This window comes from Gadus morhua, chromosome 2 (assembly GCF_902167405.1).
Source record: "Gadus morhua chromosome 2, gadMor3.0, whole genome shotgun sequence".
Lineage (NCBI taxonomy): Eukaryota > Metazoa > Chordata > Actinopteri > Gadiformes > Gadidae > Gadus > Gadus morhua.
In genome coordinates, this window is record NC_044049.1 from 25019155 (window position 1) to 25034430 (window position 15276).

At 44.0% G+C, this 15276-nt stretch overlaps 1 protein-coding gene across 1 annotated transcript in view; it reads left to right on the forward strand.

The window, feature by feature from the left end:
• The first annotated feature begins 432 nt into the window (after positions 1-432).
• LOC115557250 (transmembrane protease serine 9) overlaps positions 433-15276 on the forward strand; it is a 49937-nt gene continuing 35093 nt past the window's right edge. Inside the window, exons 1-13 of the mRNA XM_030374927.1 lie at positions 433-499; positions 3577-3597; positions 3975-4143; positions 4271-4542; positions 5062-5195; positions 5480-5819; positions 6320-6488; positions 6928-7184; positions 7356-7453; positions 7907-8251; positions 10751-10890; positions 12813-13009; positions 14224-14292. Coding sequence (XP_030230787.1) covers positions 448-499; positions 3577-3597; positions 3975-4143; positions 4271-4542; positions 5062-5195; positions 5480-5819; positions 6320-6488; positions 6928-7184; positions 7356-7453; positions 7907-8251; positions 10751-10890; positions 12813-13009; positions 14224-14292 — 2263 coding nt within the window. The 5' untranslated portion in view covers positions 433-447. The remainder of the gene's footprint in view (positions 500-3576; positions 3598-3974; positions 4144-4270; positions 4543-5061; positions 5196-5479; positions 5820-6319; positions 6489-6927; positions 7185-7355; positions 7454-7906; positions 8252-10750; positions 10891-12812; positions 13010-14223; positions 14293-15276) is intronic.

The window sequence follows — 15276 nt, forward strand, 5'->3', positions numbered from 1 at the left end:
AGGTAAATGCATTATTTTTTTAAGGAAACAAAAGGATAAAAAAAAAAACACGAGTAGAATTGCTTAGCTGCTTGAAGAAAGAGCCAAGAACAGATTGGGTTCAACAAAAGAATCCACCAAAATACCAAGACTAGTCGGGCAACCCGAAGCATTCAAGTTTTTTGCCACTCCTTTGCCATACGTCTGCATTGTTAGTAACAATTTTTTTACCCAATAAGGGTTAGGGCTAAGGTCAGCTCACCCTTACAACAAACATTTTGACATAGAAGTATAAAAAGGCAGCGGCTTAGCTTGTTGTGATGTCGTTTACCCGGGATGGAGAAGGTGCACCTGTCCCGTGGGCGTGTCTCCCACCTGTGTTGCGCTGTGGCAGTAGAATGACAATCAAAAGGGAGGAGAGAAAGGTTTTAAAAGGCTCAACTGAATTGAGGACTTGAAACTGTTGGGATGGCTGGACTCAAGGCGCTATGGGTGGCGGTGCTACTGCTGGTGGTGCATGGTAAGTACCCCTCTCCTTCCTCCTGGGCTACCTGGACAGCTCACCTGGACATAGACCGGTTCATGGATAGGATTGTTTGTCCTCAGATCCCACTTGCGTGCGTATATATATATATATGTGTGTGTGTGTGTGTGTGTGTATGTGTGTGTGTGTGTGTGTGTGTGAGTGTATACACTCTGAAGTAGGCTAAAAGCTTTGTATTGTAATCGCTGCCTTAATTTATATCTGGTTTTCCTTAAAACACTTCCCCACGGGATTTGGTTTCCTTCATTCATGTCTTTCTTCATTATGCATGCACACTAAAAAAAGGACAGCGCTTCTATGCTTTAAAAGGGAACTGAACTAACAAGAAACAAGACTGGCCGAAGCTTTGTATCAGGGGTTTTGCATTTACCATCTTAAAAAGACGACCAAACAAGATAATCCATGTTGTAGTGAATAGCATGTTGTAGTGAATAGATGGCATGAACAGATTCATGGCATGAATCTGTTCATGCCATCCTTCGATGCGAGGAAGAAGCCATACAGGCGGCTCATGTTTCACTCAGTAGTGTAAGGCCTCTGGTCTGGTGGACGGGGAAGGAGTCAGACAAGGACCTGAACCAGATGAGGAGATGAACGCGTGTTAATGTTCAAAGTGAACATCCTCATTTTCTGAAAATTTGTTTTTGAACATTCAAAATGATAGCAGGCCTACAGATTGTGGATTGAGTGGTTCCCCGCTTTTTTTGGGGCTGAAGGCTGAAGGCAGACCAAAATCTCCACCAGAAACTCAAGTAACACCAACCAAAAGTTGAGAGAATGATGTGTAAAATGCCAATCAAATGTTACTCGGATAGTATCTATATATTATTCTAATTATAACAATTATACATTATATTCTAGATTATGGTCAATTTAATCCTCTGACATTGTGACATGTATATTGAAATGTAGCAAGAATAATTCATGAATAATTATAAAGCAAATTATTTAGGCTATAGTAGTAATTCTATTTTAAAATGGAACATCATTCCAGTTTGAATTTGCAGACTCACCGGAGACTGTCACCTGTGTTAAACTCTGTCGCCTGTGTGAGAGGAACTCTGCGTTGGGCTCTATTTTAAGAGAGCATCTGCCATTAAGTGGGGTACTTTGAATTGTAAACTGCTTTCACCACTGACTTTGGGTGAACATTTTTTCCGTCAATAATTGAGTCAGCAGAACCACAATAGTGGGGTGGTGGAGAATCCCTAAATGTTATTAAAATGACTTTAGTCTCATTCCCCATGAACCAGACTTCACGTAGAGCGTGAAATTCTGTGTTGAAGAAGATAATATCATAGGGGAATGCGTATTTTCACTGGCAAAAAAGTCTCTTTCTCGGTTTTCACCTACAATATATTATTAAAACAGTGCTTCATGTCGGTTTCGGTCATGGCTAAAGCCCACATTGCTCCAATGAAAACAAGGGTGCCGGTCAAACCCGTTTGTGTCAGATTATGAATGGAGCTGTCAGCACTTCAGTTTCTGGGAACACGTCCAACCCGGGCCCAGGATCCTTGTTGTGTCAGAAATAATCCCGCAGAGTTAACCACTTATTGTAGGACATGATTTTGAGATACACTCTCGTTTCCTGGTATGATGTCACTCTTTTAAAGTGCTCCCTGTTGTAGGACTGGAAGCATGACATACAGATGTCAGACACAGAATGCCAACAGCAGACCAACATCTCACCACAGATACTGGGACTATACAGTCCCCCATGGGCTGCGTCAGACACCTACATTGTGTAGGATGCGCCAAACAGAGCCGAAACAAATCAGGGGGAGGCTGGGTTGGTGCTGGTTAAGACATGAATTGAAATTGGGTCCTATATGTAGTCGAATAATACAATAAAATTCTAATTTGGTGCCGTCTTGACCGAGAAAAGGCAGAAAGTGACTTTTTGGCGCTTGTGGATTGAAGACAACAACTCCCAGCATGCACCACGATGCACAGCTTCGCTGGCCACTCCCGCTGATCTACATCTCCGCCTATCGGACACCTCGCTGTTCCATCTACCAAGCTGATACCGCAAGACTGCTTGAAACTCATTTCACACAACATTTCTAGTGAAGAGTATTAGTTGGTGAACTCAGTGAAATAGTCCTACTAGAACTCAGTGAATTAGTCATAGTACTGTTTTATCAACAGCCTCTGTTAGCTTAGCTTCAGACGCTGTGGATGTTAGTTTCTGCTGGTGAAGTCCCACCCACTGGCACTGCTCTAAGGTCTGTAGCGTCAGTGGGTCCCACCAAGTGCTTGTAGTCTTACAAGAATCCTCCCCTCTTACACTTCCTATTTACTTCTACGCAAAAATCTTCATATCGATACGGATCTCTCCAGTCTCCAGAAAATTAGGTAATGATGCACGACCATTCAAAAATATGAGTGGGTTACTAACGATACAAAGCTTAATGGAAATGGGTGAAGTTTCCCTTTAACCTCCCAGAGAGTGTTTGTGTGTGTGTGTGTGTGGTGTGTGTGTGTGTGTGTGTGTGTGTGTGTGTGTGTGTGTGTGTGTGTGTGTGTGTGTGTGTGTGTGTGTGTGTGTGTGTGTGTGTGTGTGTGAGACAAGAGTCTTAACCCATTGGCCCTGCAGTGAGCAGCCACTCAATGGTCCACCTATCAGAGTACGAGCCTGAGATTGGACCGGTGAGCTGTCAACTGATAGGTCCTGCCTGAAATAGCTCCGCCCATTTGTTGAAAAACATATCTCTTAACATTTCTTTACCTAGTGACTATATTCTATGACTATTCTATTATACTTTATCTTAGGATAAATATATATGAAAATACATTATTCGATCAAATGGTAATCAATGGTAACTGGATGTACACAACTTTCACATGGCAGTAAACTCAGAATCGTTCGAGTTAAACAGACTGCACTACCTCCCAGGGAACAGATACAGATGTGTGAAATTACAACATACTGCGTTTATTAGGACTTTTTTTAATTAAAAAGCTATTATTAAGTTATTATATTATATTATTATTTTCATATTATATTTGATTCATTTGTTAAACATTTTCTTTCTTTTCTTTTTTTGCAGAGGCGTCCTCACAGCTAAATGGTAAGACATTCTAAATAAAAAAAATTCTACATTTCATAATTTCAATTGACTATTAATTTATATTACCCTAGAGGCTGCCCTATTTCCTTATCGATGCCCATTTGGTCAATATTTCAGTTTATGTATAACGTGTTATCTTTGCATATATCTATTGAAATTGTGTATTTTCAATTATATTTACTTGTTATTTTGTTTGACTCTTTTTTGGAATATGCATAGTGTCTGAATATTTTAAAAGAGCTGTATCAATTAAATCTATTCTGAGTAAAACTTAAAACATTAAAACTGAAGTGCAGCAGAGAAAGTCAGGGACACTGCAGCAGCAGGCGTTCATAGAGGCCATTGCTCCTTCTCTGACACCGTTGAAACTTTTTCAGTGTGTGGTCGTGCTCCTCTCAACACCAAGATCGTTGGAGGAGTGGATGCTGCTCCGGGCACCTGGCCCTGGCAGGCCAGTTTGCAGAGGCCCAGTTCTCCGCCCCACTTCTGTGGGGGGTCCCTGATCAACAATCTGTGGGTGCTGACCGCTGCCCACTGCTTCGACACGTAACGTCAATCTTCAACATCCGGCAATAGCCAAAACATGTTCCTCATCTCTGGTTCGTCAACAACTCGATGAACATTAATTTCAGACGAACGAGACTAACGGTGACGTTTTTTCCTTTCCGATCAGAAATGACACGACAGGTCTCACGGTCATCCTGGGCCGTCAGGACCAGGGGGGCAGCAACCCCAACGAGGTGTCTCTGAACATCTCCAGGATCCTCTGTCACCCCGACTTCAACGTCAGTATCGTCAACGACAACGACATCTGCCTGCTGGAGCTCTCCTCGGGCGTCACCTTCACAGACTACATCGCGCCCGTCTGCCTGGCCGCGGACGGAAGCACTTTCAACAGCGGCATCATCAACTGGGTCACTGGCTGGGGCGCCACCTCGTTTGGAGGTGGGTCTTCTTCTTCTGGCGTATGTTCTTAGACCTTCAGCTCTGTTGAGGCGAGCCAGTCCGGCATTCTAGTGTCAAGGTCATTAAGAACAAGTTCGCCGTTCGGGGGCTGGTTCTTTTGGAATGCGGCTCAGAAGTAATAGCTGGTTGGCGCCGGGTACCCGGAAGGTTAAAGTTTGATCCCCGGCTCCTCCTAGCTGAGTGTCGAGGTGTCCCTGAGACAAGACACCTCACCCTAACTGCTCCCGTTGAGTTGGCTGTCGCTCGCCTTGCATGGTTGACACCGCCGTCGGTGTGTGAATGTGTGCATGAATGGTTGAATGTTAGGCCATATTGTAAAGCGGCCACAGTGGCCACTGGTTAGACATACGTTATATGAGTGGGGTCTCCGCACTTGCATTGTGCACTGTCAGACCCACTGAGGGGGGTCGATACGACCGTGAATCCAGTCGGTTCAGACAGCAGGGCCCCAGCATTAGCTGCCTTTTCAAAGTCCCGTTTCATTCCTTCCATTCATAGGTTCAGCCGCGGACATCCTCCAGGAAGTGGACCTGCCAATAGTGGGCAACAGGGAGTGTAACTGCAGCTATGGCCAAATCACCAACAACATGATCTGCGCTGGATTGTCGGCCGGAGGGAAGGACTCGTGTCAGGTAACTGTTTTGAGAGGAGCTCACTCGACTAGATTCGATTCAGCTATTTTTGTTCTGGACAACAAAATGCACTTTAGCATGTGAAAATAGTGCATTAGGTGAGGCAGGCGGGATGACATAGTGTGTTAGGCAAAAAAGTGCACAAAATAAAACGTACCCCACCATTTAAGCATCAGACACCAAAAGCACAACACCAATCATAAAGGACCTGGCAATGACTCTAACTTCATGCAGTTGGAGGTATTTTGCTAACCCATCGTGGCTTTGATCCTCTTCCCCTAAAGGGTGACTCTGGTGGTCCTCTTGTAGTCAAACAGGGTGTGCAGTGGGTCCAGTCGGGAGTGGTGAGCTTTGGTCAAGATTGTGCCTTGCCCAACTTCCCTGGAGTATACGCCAGAGTATCTGAATATCAGGCTTGGATCAACGGTATCATCACCACCAACCAGCCCGGCTTCGTTGACTTCCGATCCGCGGGAATCAACAGCGACGCCACCTTCAACTGTGGCGACCCTCCATCCGGCCCAGTCACCGCCTCACCGACCGCCCCCGCCTCACCGACCGCCCCCGCCTCACCGACCGCCCCCGCCTCACCGACCGCCCCCGCCTCACCGACCGCCCCCGCACGTAAGTGGCCTTTTGTCTCTATCTGTGGACAATGGACAATGGACAATGGACAATGGACAATGGACAATGGTTGGATACTTGGTCTTTGTTGACACACGTCGCAGTGGTAACCTAGTGATATGCTAGTGAGAGTGTGGAGTGTGGAGTGTGGAGGTAAAACTATCATTTGGTCATCTATGATAGACTGTTATTCTGACATTATTAGGGGTCCAAGCCAACAGGTTGGATCCCTATTGTTTTTGTAGCGATTTTGTTTATTTTTCTGAGTGTTATTCTGAGACACCAATGATCAATTCCCCCTAAGCCAGTAATACATTTATTTAAGTAACAAAATATACAGAAAAGCCAACTAGAATTTACTGGATTAATTCCCTTAACTAAAGCATCGGGTCGCGGCTCGGCTAAAGCTGTAAGGTTTCTATTTCATAAGCATTACAATGTTTGTTGACCTCTTCCATTTCTGTATTCTTTGGCCCACCCCTGATGGTCCCTGGTTCCAGCGTTGACATGCGGCAGCGCCCCCATGAACACCCGTGACAGCAGGGGGCTGGTGCAGTCCGCCGGCGTGTGGCCCTGGATCGCTAGCCTGCAGGTCAACGGCACGCACATGTGCGGCGGCACCCTGGTGACTGCGGACGCCGTCCTGAGCGACGCCTCCTGCTTCACCATGTAAGTCTGCTTGTTGCGTCTGTCTTGACGATGAGGCTGTACGACGTGTGTCTGTGTATGTTGCTCTTTGTGTTTTATCCGAGCAGAACCATGTATCAATCCTTTCTTTCAAAGTTATTTTGATTGAATTTTACATTTTACAAAAATATAAACAAGGGGAACATAATTCCCACCTGACAACAATAATCCCTTTGCCCTTGCTATCACTCAATGGTTAGTCCACACATTTATCGAGCGTTGTACAAATTATTTGCATGAATCAGAGTGTTCAAAAACGCATCTATCAATCCTTAGATATAAAAATAGGTGTGCCGTTGTTGTTGAGGGATAAGCCTATCTGCACCGTGATCCCATTGGATCAGGGTTTCTTTACCTGACGATAACCTGTTTCAAATGGCCGTCGATCCCTCACCCTGGTGGTTTCCCTCCCTTCACTTAGGTACCCCAATGCCTCCTACTGGATGGTTGAGTTGGGCCGCCGGAATCTGAACGGCCCCAACTCCTTCAACATGACCCTAGGGGTGAAATCCATCACCCTCAGCAATCTCACCGGAGACAACATCGCCGTGCTCATGCTGTCCAGTCCACCGAGGCTCTCGGACTACATCCAGCCCATCTGTCTGGACCAGGGGATGGGCAGCTTCCTGAACAACACTGACTGTTGGATGGCAGGCTGGGGCATGGGCCAGGGAGGTGGTGAGGACCCCCATCCACCGCGCACCCCCTTCTAGTGTCAACAAGGCTTTTTGTTACAAAATCGGATCATTGATTGTAGTTCTACTAGTTCTTTGTTTCACTCACTCAGCGTGGCTCTGTATATTGTCCAAACTGTTTGGTTGACCGTGACTTTCTCTGACCTGACCACAGCCCAAGAAACCCTGCAGGAGTTCAACACCACGGTGGTGGGTTGTAGCAACACGTCATCCAGTGACTACATCTGCACCGAAGCGCTGACTGTGAGAATGGTAATGAAAGGACAATAGTTCAGAATCCTCTTAGTTCATGGCTCACAATGCCAAACGCGTGTTCACGATTTACATCATAGTCATTTGCCTCAGCATATTGCCTAAGTCATATTTAAAGGTTCATCTTGTATTTAGCGTGATAATTCAAAAAGTTGACTGAGGCAGATAGTGATTATGGAATGTAAAAATCACTCTGATTGGCTTAAGATATAGCCAATGAGGCCCAGTGAATCAGATATCACAATTTGGCCAAAATATGACTTAAATATGGCAATCATGCCCTGATGCTAACGATATGTGAGAATTGCGCATGATTTGTCATTGGTAGGCTACATTCAGATGTTACAGTCGTTTTCAAGCTAGGTGTGGACACATGTTGGTGCTCTGGAGTTAGTTTGGAGGGCTGTGTGTGGCTAGGTGCCTGTGGGGATGACAACGTGTGTTTGGTTTCAGGGTGACGCCGGCGGCCCCCTGATGTGCAAGAGCGGCAACTCTTGGACCCAAGTGGCCGGGCTTCCCAACGTCATGGGCAACAGCAGAATGGTGCGCTCAGAGAGAGCCGCCGACCAGTCCGTGTTCACCGCCACAACGCAATTTGCTGGCTTCCTGAGGGAAACTCTGGGGAGCCTGCCGTCCCCCGCCAACGTCACCACAAGCTCCGCCCCCACCACCACCGCCCCCACCACCACCACCACCACCACCACCGCCCCCACCACCAGTCACGCGCCAGACGCACGCTTCCCCATGTCCTACCTCCTCCTCCTCCTCCTCTCCTCCCTCTCCGTGCTCTCTGCGCTGGTCTAGAGGCAGCATGGCCTGGAAGGGCTCAGCTCCGGTTTATTTTCATGTTGATTGTATCTCAGGGAGGGAAGTATGTGATTATGTAAAGAAACGATCACAGTTTTATATGTTTTTCCTTTTGGGTTTTTTATGGACTGTTGGAGTCAGTGGAGTCTCATCTTACACATGATATATAGTTTGCGTTGAGCATATTATGTGGAAAATATCTCTTTTGCTCTTAAATCTGAAGGTGCAGAGTTATAAAATACACATCTCTTTTTGTTATGTGCTTCTTATTTTATTTTGGGTTGGAATTGTCTTTCGTTTAGCTAGCAATGGTTAGGAGAGACTAAAGGTTGAGAATATAATTACACTGGTGGTGTGTTATATGACCCTAACACACCAAAAATGTTTGAAGTGTCAATGCAATCAATAAAGTATAAGGCAGACAACTTTTTTTTTTACTTAAAGTACCAGCATGGTGTTCATGGACTTCAAGAAGTGCTGCAAACACACAAGTCACAGAATGACTTGGGAGTGTGACAGAGATGTCTGGTCTTTTTTATAGTAAAAAAGGGCATTGCGGTCTACTTAAATTATCAATTTGGAGGCAGTTAGTAGGTGACCTGGAAGTCAAAGACACTTGTGAGCAAGTAAGAGTGAGCAAGTAAGATTATCAATGTGGGGGCTCAAAGCATAATATAATCGTATATAATATATAAAATGAACCTTTGGAATGGACTTTTAGGAAAATCAAAGCAAACACACACTTCTGGGTTGCCCCACGAAAACACGTCGGCCTAATCCGTCCCAAAGATCATCTCATTAAATGACAACTCAGATGACTTCACAACGCAAAGACAAGGTTTCCAAAAACATGCAAGCTGAGTGATTTCAGCGGCATTTAGCATCTATAACAACCACCATGACAAAAACGTCTTGACTAAATAACTAAACATCATATAGGCCTACATACCCTGAACGGAAATTTTAGAATGGAATGCAAATTTCTCCCTGGAAGGGTTATCAAAACGCAATTCAATGCCGAAACTATCTCCATTGACAATTAAAAGATGCGGGGAGAATCTGTGTTGTAAAGGGATTCTGAGAGAAGAGCTGACCGCAAAGCTCTTTGGTGATGGATCAGCGGGCTGGACGCAGGACGCACAACCCTCGCTCAAGACACTTCAGAAGGTAGTTTGTGCTAGTTATTCATTAACGAAGTAGGGGGTGACTCGTTAAATAAGGGGACAGCAAACATGGGTGGATTTGCTCCAGACGGGTAAAATGTAATTAAATATTTGGCTGTTTGCGAGCTAGCTATGCTAATGTGCAAACTAAAACTTAAATATGAACGAGATTCCACCTGTCCAATCTCTTTTAAATATATTGGACAGAGATTCCCACTGTCCAAAGACAATCTCTTTTAAATATCAATGTATATGTTTCTTTATAATTCGGATTAAGCTAAATGCCGGTCCCTTTTATTGATTGGTTCTTCATTGGGGATGTCAATTAGGACCAATTTCACTGACGGTTAGCCACAGTCATATGAAATGCTTATTTGTTTAACAAAGTCCTGTTTAAATCAGGCTGAATATTCTTTTTTTCCAAATCAGACAGCTCTCCTGTAGCGAATGTGATCTGCATCACAATTCACCTGTGAGATGGGATACCATTTATAAAAAAAATCAGTCAGAAAACCTCAAATTTGGGCAAACGGGGTGTTTCGCTTTCTCTCGCTTATTAGGGGTGGACAATACTGCAAAATTTGGTTTTGATCTTACACCTTGAAATACTGGACTAGAATTGAAGATTTCAAGACCTATACAAGTTTTTAAAGGCAAATATCCAAAATATTTTTTTATTATTGTAAATTGAATGTGGCAACGTGAACAACGTTTTTTGGAATAAACAAAGTGAATGCACTTACTTGTGGAGAACAAACCAAAAAAGCAGTGTTGGACAGTAACGAAGTACAAGTAATTTGTTTCTGTACTTAAAGGACAATTCCGGTATTTTGAACATTGAGCCCCCTTTCTGGTTTGTTTAGGATGAAATAGAGTGGGTGACACCGAAATTTGAACTATTAGTCCTTTCTCGGGTATTTGGCTCATTTTGAATCGCTCCTGCCTGCTTCACAATGGTTGTCTGTGTGCATACACAAACATGCCAACCCAGCAACCCTGAACGTTCGTTTTCAAAAATGTGCAAGTAACCGAGTGGTTAGTGGCATTCGTGAAGCTTAAAAAAAAATTATCGGCGCAATATATGGTTTCTGTCGTGTTTTATTGCACATTTATCGCCAGTTGATTTCAGTTGGAAGACTCATTACTGCACGATGATATTACTCCGCCGAACCGGAAAGGTGGTCTGTTTACGTTGGTTTGAAGTCTTGGTCCGTGAGCACTTCGGATTAGGGAAAATCACATAGAAAATCACTGAAAATGGATTATGAAAGGTGGCTTCTGGAGGACGCACTCGATTTTGACGGCAGAGGATATCGTTTTGAACCAGAATTCACCCAAGAGGAGCTACGTGAGATGGAGGCTAGGGCTACGGAGGCGCCTGAAGCTCCGGCTGAAGCGGTCCCCCCAGGATCACGGGCCGGTGGTGTGCCTGTGGGAAGTGCAGGCAGATGCCGACGGAAGTCGAAAGTAGGTGCTGCACGGAGTGGGACCTTGTGCGGAAGTTTATATGCGGTTGTGAGGTATCTGAAAAAATAGTTAAATTTAGCAACTAACACGGATGGAAAACATATATTGCGCCGATATTTTTTTTTTAAACTTCACGAATGCCACTAACCACTCGGTTACTTGCACATTTTTGAAAACGAACGTTTAGGGTTGCTGGGATGACAGGTTTGTGTATGCACACAGACAACCATTGTGAAGCAGGCAGGAGCGATTCAAAATGAGCCAAATACCTGAGAAAGGACTAATAGTTCAAATTTCGGTGTCACCCACTCTATTTCATCCTAAACATACCAGAAAGGGGGCTCAATGTTCAAAATACCGGAATTGTCCTTTAAGGGGCGTTGTCCGGCCCCGACGCGCAGCGGAGGGCCGGCGACCCCCTTCATAGTGGTATAATGAGCACATGCCACTGACTGAAGTGATTTATTGCTTTTATACAACGGTTACTGTTATGGCGAAACGAAAGTCATAGACACACTACATTTAAAAAGAAACAAAGAAAGTCAAAGTAGCCGTTTTGTTAAAGAATACAAAAAAGTAGTCCCTCCTGGCTGCCGCTATGCATCGACGGTCGCTATGCAACACACTTTAGCGTCCCTCCGAGAGAAGGCTCCGATACACACCTCAATCCGACCGGAGAGCGCGGCGCCGCAGATTTCGATTTCGTATGCGGCCGTTGCCATCTGAAAGGGTCGATACCCGACTATGACGTATTGATCGATTGCAGTCACGTGACTTCACGCGAGCGTCCGCCATATTGGTGGTCAAATTTCAAGATGGGAAAATCGTTCGCGCAAAGTTACGTCGAATCGCTTACAAAAGAAGTTTGTGAAGAAGGTAAGTGTGAGATGATAACTCAGTTGAAAAGATGACTGTACCATTGTCTGGTAGTTACATTTTTTGATGCCAAAAATGTTTGTGTACTGACAGATTAAATCTGGGCCAGTCGTTGATATGGATTTTTCCAAGCCAAATCACAACAAAACAACACGGACAGTCGAGCCTCAGCCTACCAAAGAGATCAAGGAGCCAAATCACAGTGATTTTATTGCATTCCTTGCTGATGTATGTTATGATTCATGAGTATGTTTATTATCTGATAGCCATCTGACTAATATCTGTAATAGCAAACACTGGTACCTTGTTTTGTTTGATCAAATAATTTCTTGTTGTCTGTTTTAGGTGCAAAAGGTAAACCCCACCACCGTCTTACTCAGTGTAGTGCCAGAGTTTTCTACAGCCACAGAGGAACCAACCCCTCTACACATGCCCATACCTCTTACTACACTACTATACAAACCCGAGTATAGAACCATGTCAACACCAGACTTTCAAAGAGAAGTTGATAAAGTGTTCCTCAGCCTTAAGGTAAGCACTGTCCTCCAGAAAACACTACATGAATGATCTCAACTTATTATGATGCATTTATTGTTTTTTTGGCTTTTTGTGGTGAGATAATATTGTTATCATAGTCTTCTTGCTGTGCTCAGATAACTGAATCTGAAAGTGCTGGTCTGGAGATGTTCACCAGAAGACAGCAGTTGAGTGATGACTGGCTGGAACAGAGAAAGGGGAGGATAACAGCTTCAACGCTATTCCGTGTTCTCCACACTGACCCCACATCACCTGCTCCCTCCCTTGTCAAAAGTATATGTGGGCTGTCATCATTTACTTCCAAAGCCACTGCACATGGGATTAAGTTTGAAAAGAAGGCCCGTAAGATGTATGTGAAAGAGAAATCAACTCAACACACCAAATTCAGGTACAACCTAGTTTTTGACCTTACAGGTTTAAAACTATAGTTATTCTATTTACTTTCTTTATCATTGTATGAATGATTATAAACTAATATCCTATATTTTACAATTTTGTCATGTGTACAGGTACTCATCCTCTGGGTTGATCGTTAACCCTTTGTACCCACATCTCGGGGCTAGTCCCGATGGTATCATCAGCTGCAGCTGTTGCAGCGAAAAGGGTCTGCTGGAGGTGAAATGCCCCTATAAGCACAGGATGGTCCACCCAGAGGAAGCTAGCCAGATTGACCCAGATTTCCCCATTGAATTTGAAGTTGGAAATGGTGAGATCATTGGCTCATCCCTCAAACAAAACCACCCCCACTACACCCAGATCCAGTGTCAGCTGTCTATTTGTGAAAAGAGTTACTGTGACTTGATGATGTTCACCTTCCGTGGTAGCATAGTTACCAGAGTGTATAGAGAAGACAATTTTATTCCAAAGCATTTGGGCAGGATAAATGCTGTATACAAATCTGGAATACTTCCAGAACTTATGACACGCCAATATAGAGATGTGATATGTGACCCCTGTGGCCCATCATCCGGTACCTCGTCCAGCTCAACATCCAGCTCTACTCCAGCCACTCAAAGGGCACCTCTCTCAACTAATGTTCCCCAACAAGCACCCACTGAAGCTGCACAATAATTGTTTTGTTATTGCAGGAAACCAGATGATGGTTCCGAAGAAATGGTTGGGTGTGATTACCAAAACTGTGTGAACCAGTGGTACCATTTGAGCTGCCTTACATTATCAAATGCCCCCAAGACCAAACTTTGGTTTTGCCTAGAGTGTAAGAGTTTGCAACCGCCTAAGAAAAAGAGGAAGTGATTTTGTTAGTTTGTTATATTTGGCATATTGTATCATATCTCTTGTTATCAGTAATTTCCTCTGAAGTTTGCATTTAGTATGTATGTATATAATCATCAATATGTGGAAATGGCTATTGTTTGCTCTTTCAAGTGTGTGGTCACTGTACATATGTTTGAAGGAATGAATTGTATACTCAATGTATATTGTATTCTGTGTTGTGTATGTTTATTGTGTAGGTGTAATCATTCCAGGTCGTGTAATATGTAATTTCTCAATAACTATGTATTGGAATTAATCAATCATTTTTGCTGTTATATACATTTTTATTTGATTCAATACATCAGTATAACAATAATATCATGGGCAATGATACCAGATAGTTCAGAACATAGTATTTACATATTCACACATATCTAGCCAGACTCTGTTGCGGGCAATACACGTCCAATACACAACGAGTCGACCTCCATAATGGCCGCCGAAGTCACGCGTGACGTCACATGCAATCGATCAATTGCGTCAAAACACACCGCGTACATCACAGCGTGGTAACTATGGTTACTATGATGACACAAGAACCGCACCTGTCCCGTGGGCGGGTCTTCCACCTGTGTTGTGCTGTGGCAGTCGAGTGACAAGCAAAGGGGAGGAGAAAACGGTTTTAAAAGGCTCAACTGAATTGAGGACTTGAAACTGTTGGGATGGCTGGACTCAAGGCGCTATGGGTGGCGGTGCTACTGCTGGTGGTGCATGGTAAGTACCCCTCTCCTTCCTCCTGGGCTACCTGGACAGCTCACCTGGACATTGACCGGTTCACGGATAGGATTGTTTGTCCTCAGATCACACTTGTGTGGGTATGTGTGTGTGTGTGTGTGTGTGTGTGTGTGTGTGTGTGTGTGTGTGTGTGTGTGTGTGTGTGTGTGTGTGTGTGTGTCTGTGTGAGTGTGTGTGTGTGTGTGTGTGTGTGTGTGTGTGTGTGTGTGTGTGTGTGTGTGTGTGAGAGAGTGTATACACTCTGAAGAAAGCTCAAAGCTTTGTATTGCAATCGCTGCCTTCATTTATATCTGGTTTTCCTTAGCAGTTTTTCCCGATGGGATTTGGTTTCCTTCGTTAAATTCTTTATTCATTAAGAATGCACATTACAAAAGGACAGCGCTTCTATGCTTTATAAGGGAACTGAACTAACCGCCTTCAAACAAGAAGCAAAACTGTCCAAAGCTGTCTACCAGGGTTTTTGCGTTAACCATCTTAAAAAGACGATGTGAACCAAACAAGATAATCCACATTATGGTGAATAGCACTTTCTCCCGGTAATCTGTTTATGCCATCGTCCGATGCGATGAGGAAGTCATGCAGGCGGCTCATGTTTCACTCGTTCTTAAGGCCTCTGGTTCTGCCTTGAGTGGTTCCCCACTTTTTTGGGGCTGAAGGCTGAAGGACGACCACAATCTCCACCAGAAACTAAAGTAACACCAACCCAAAGTTGAGAAAATGATTGCGTAAAATACCACACAAATATTACTAGGATATGATCTATAGATTATTCTAATTCTAATTATATATTGTATTCTATATTATTGCCAATTTAATCCTTTGACAGTGTGGTTACAAATGTATATTAAATTGTAGCAAGAATAATTGATGAATAATTATGAATCAAATCATAGGTAGTAGTAACTATATTGTAAATTAGAACATCATTCAAGACAGACTCACCAGAGACTCTGTCACCTGTGT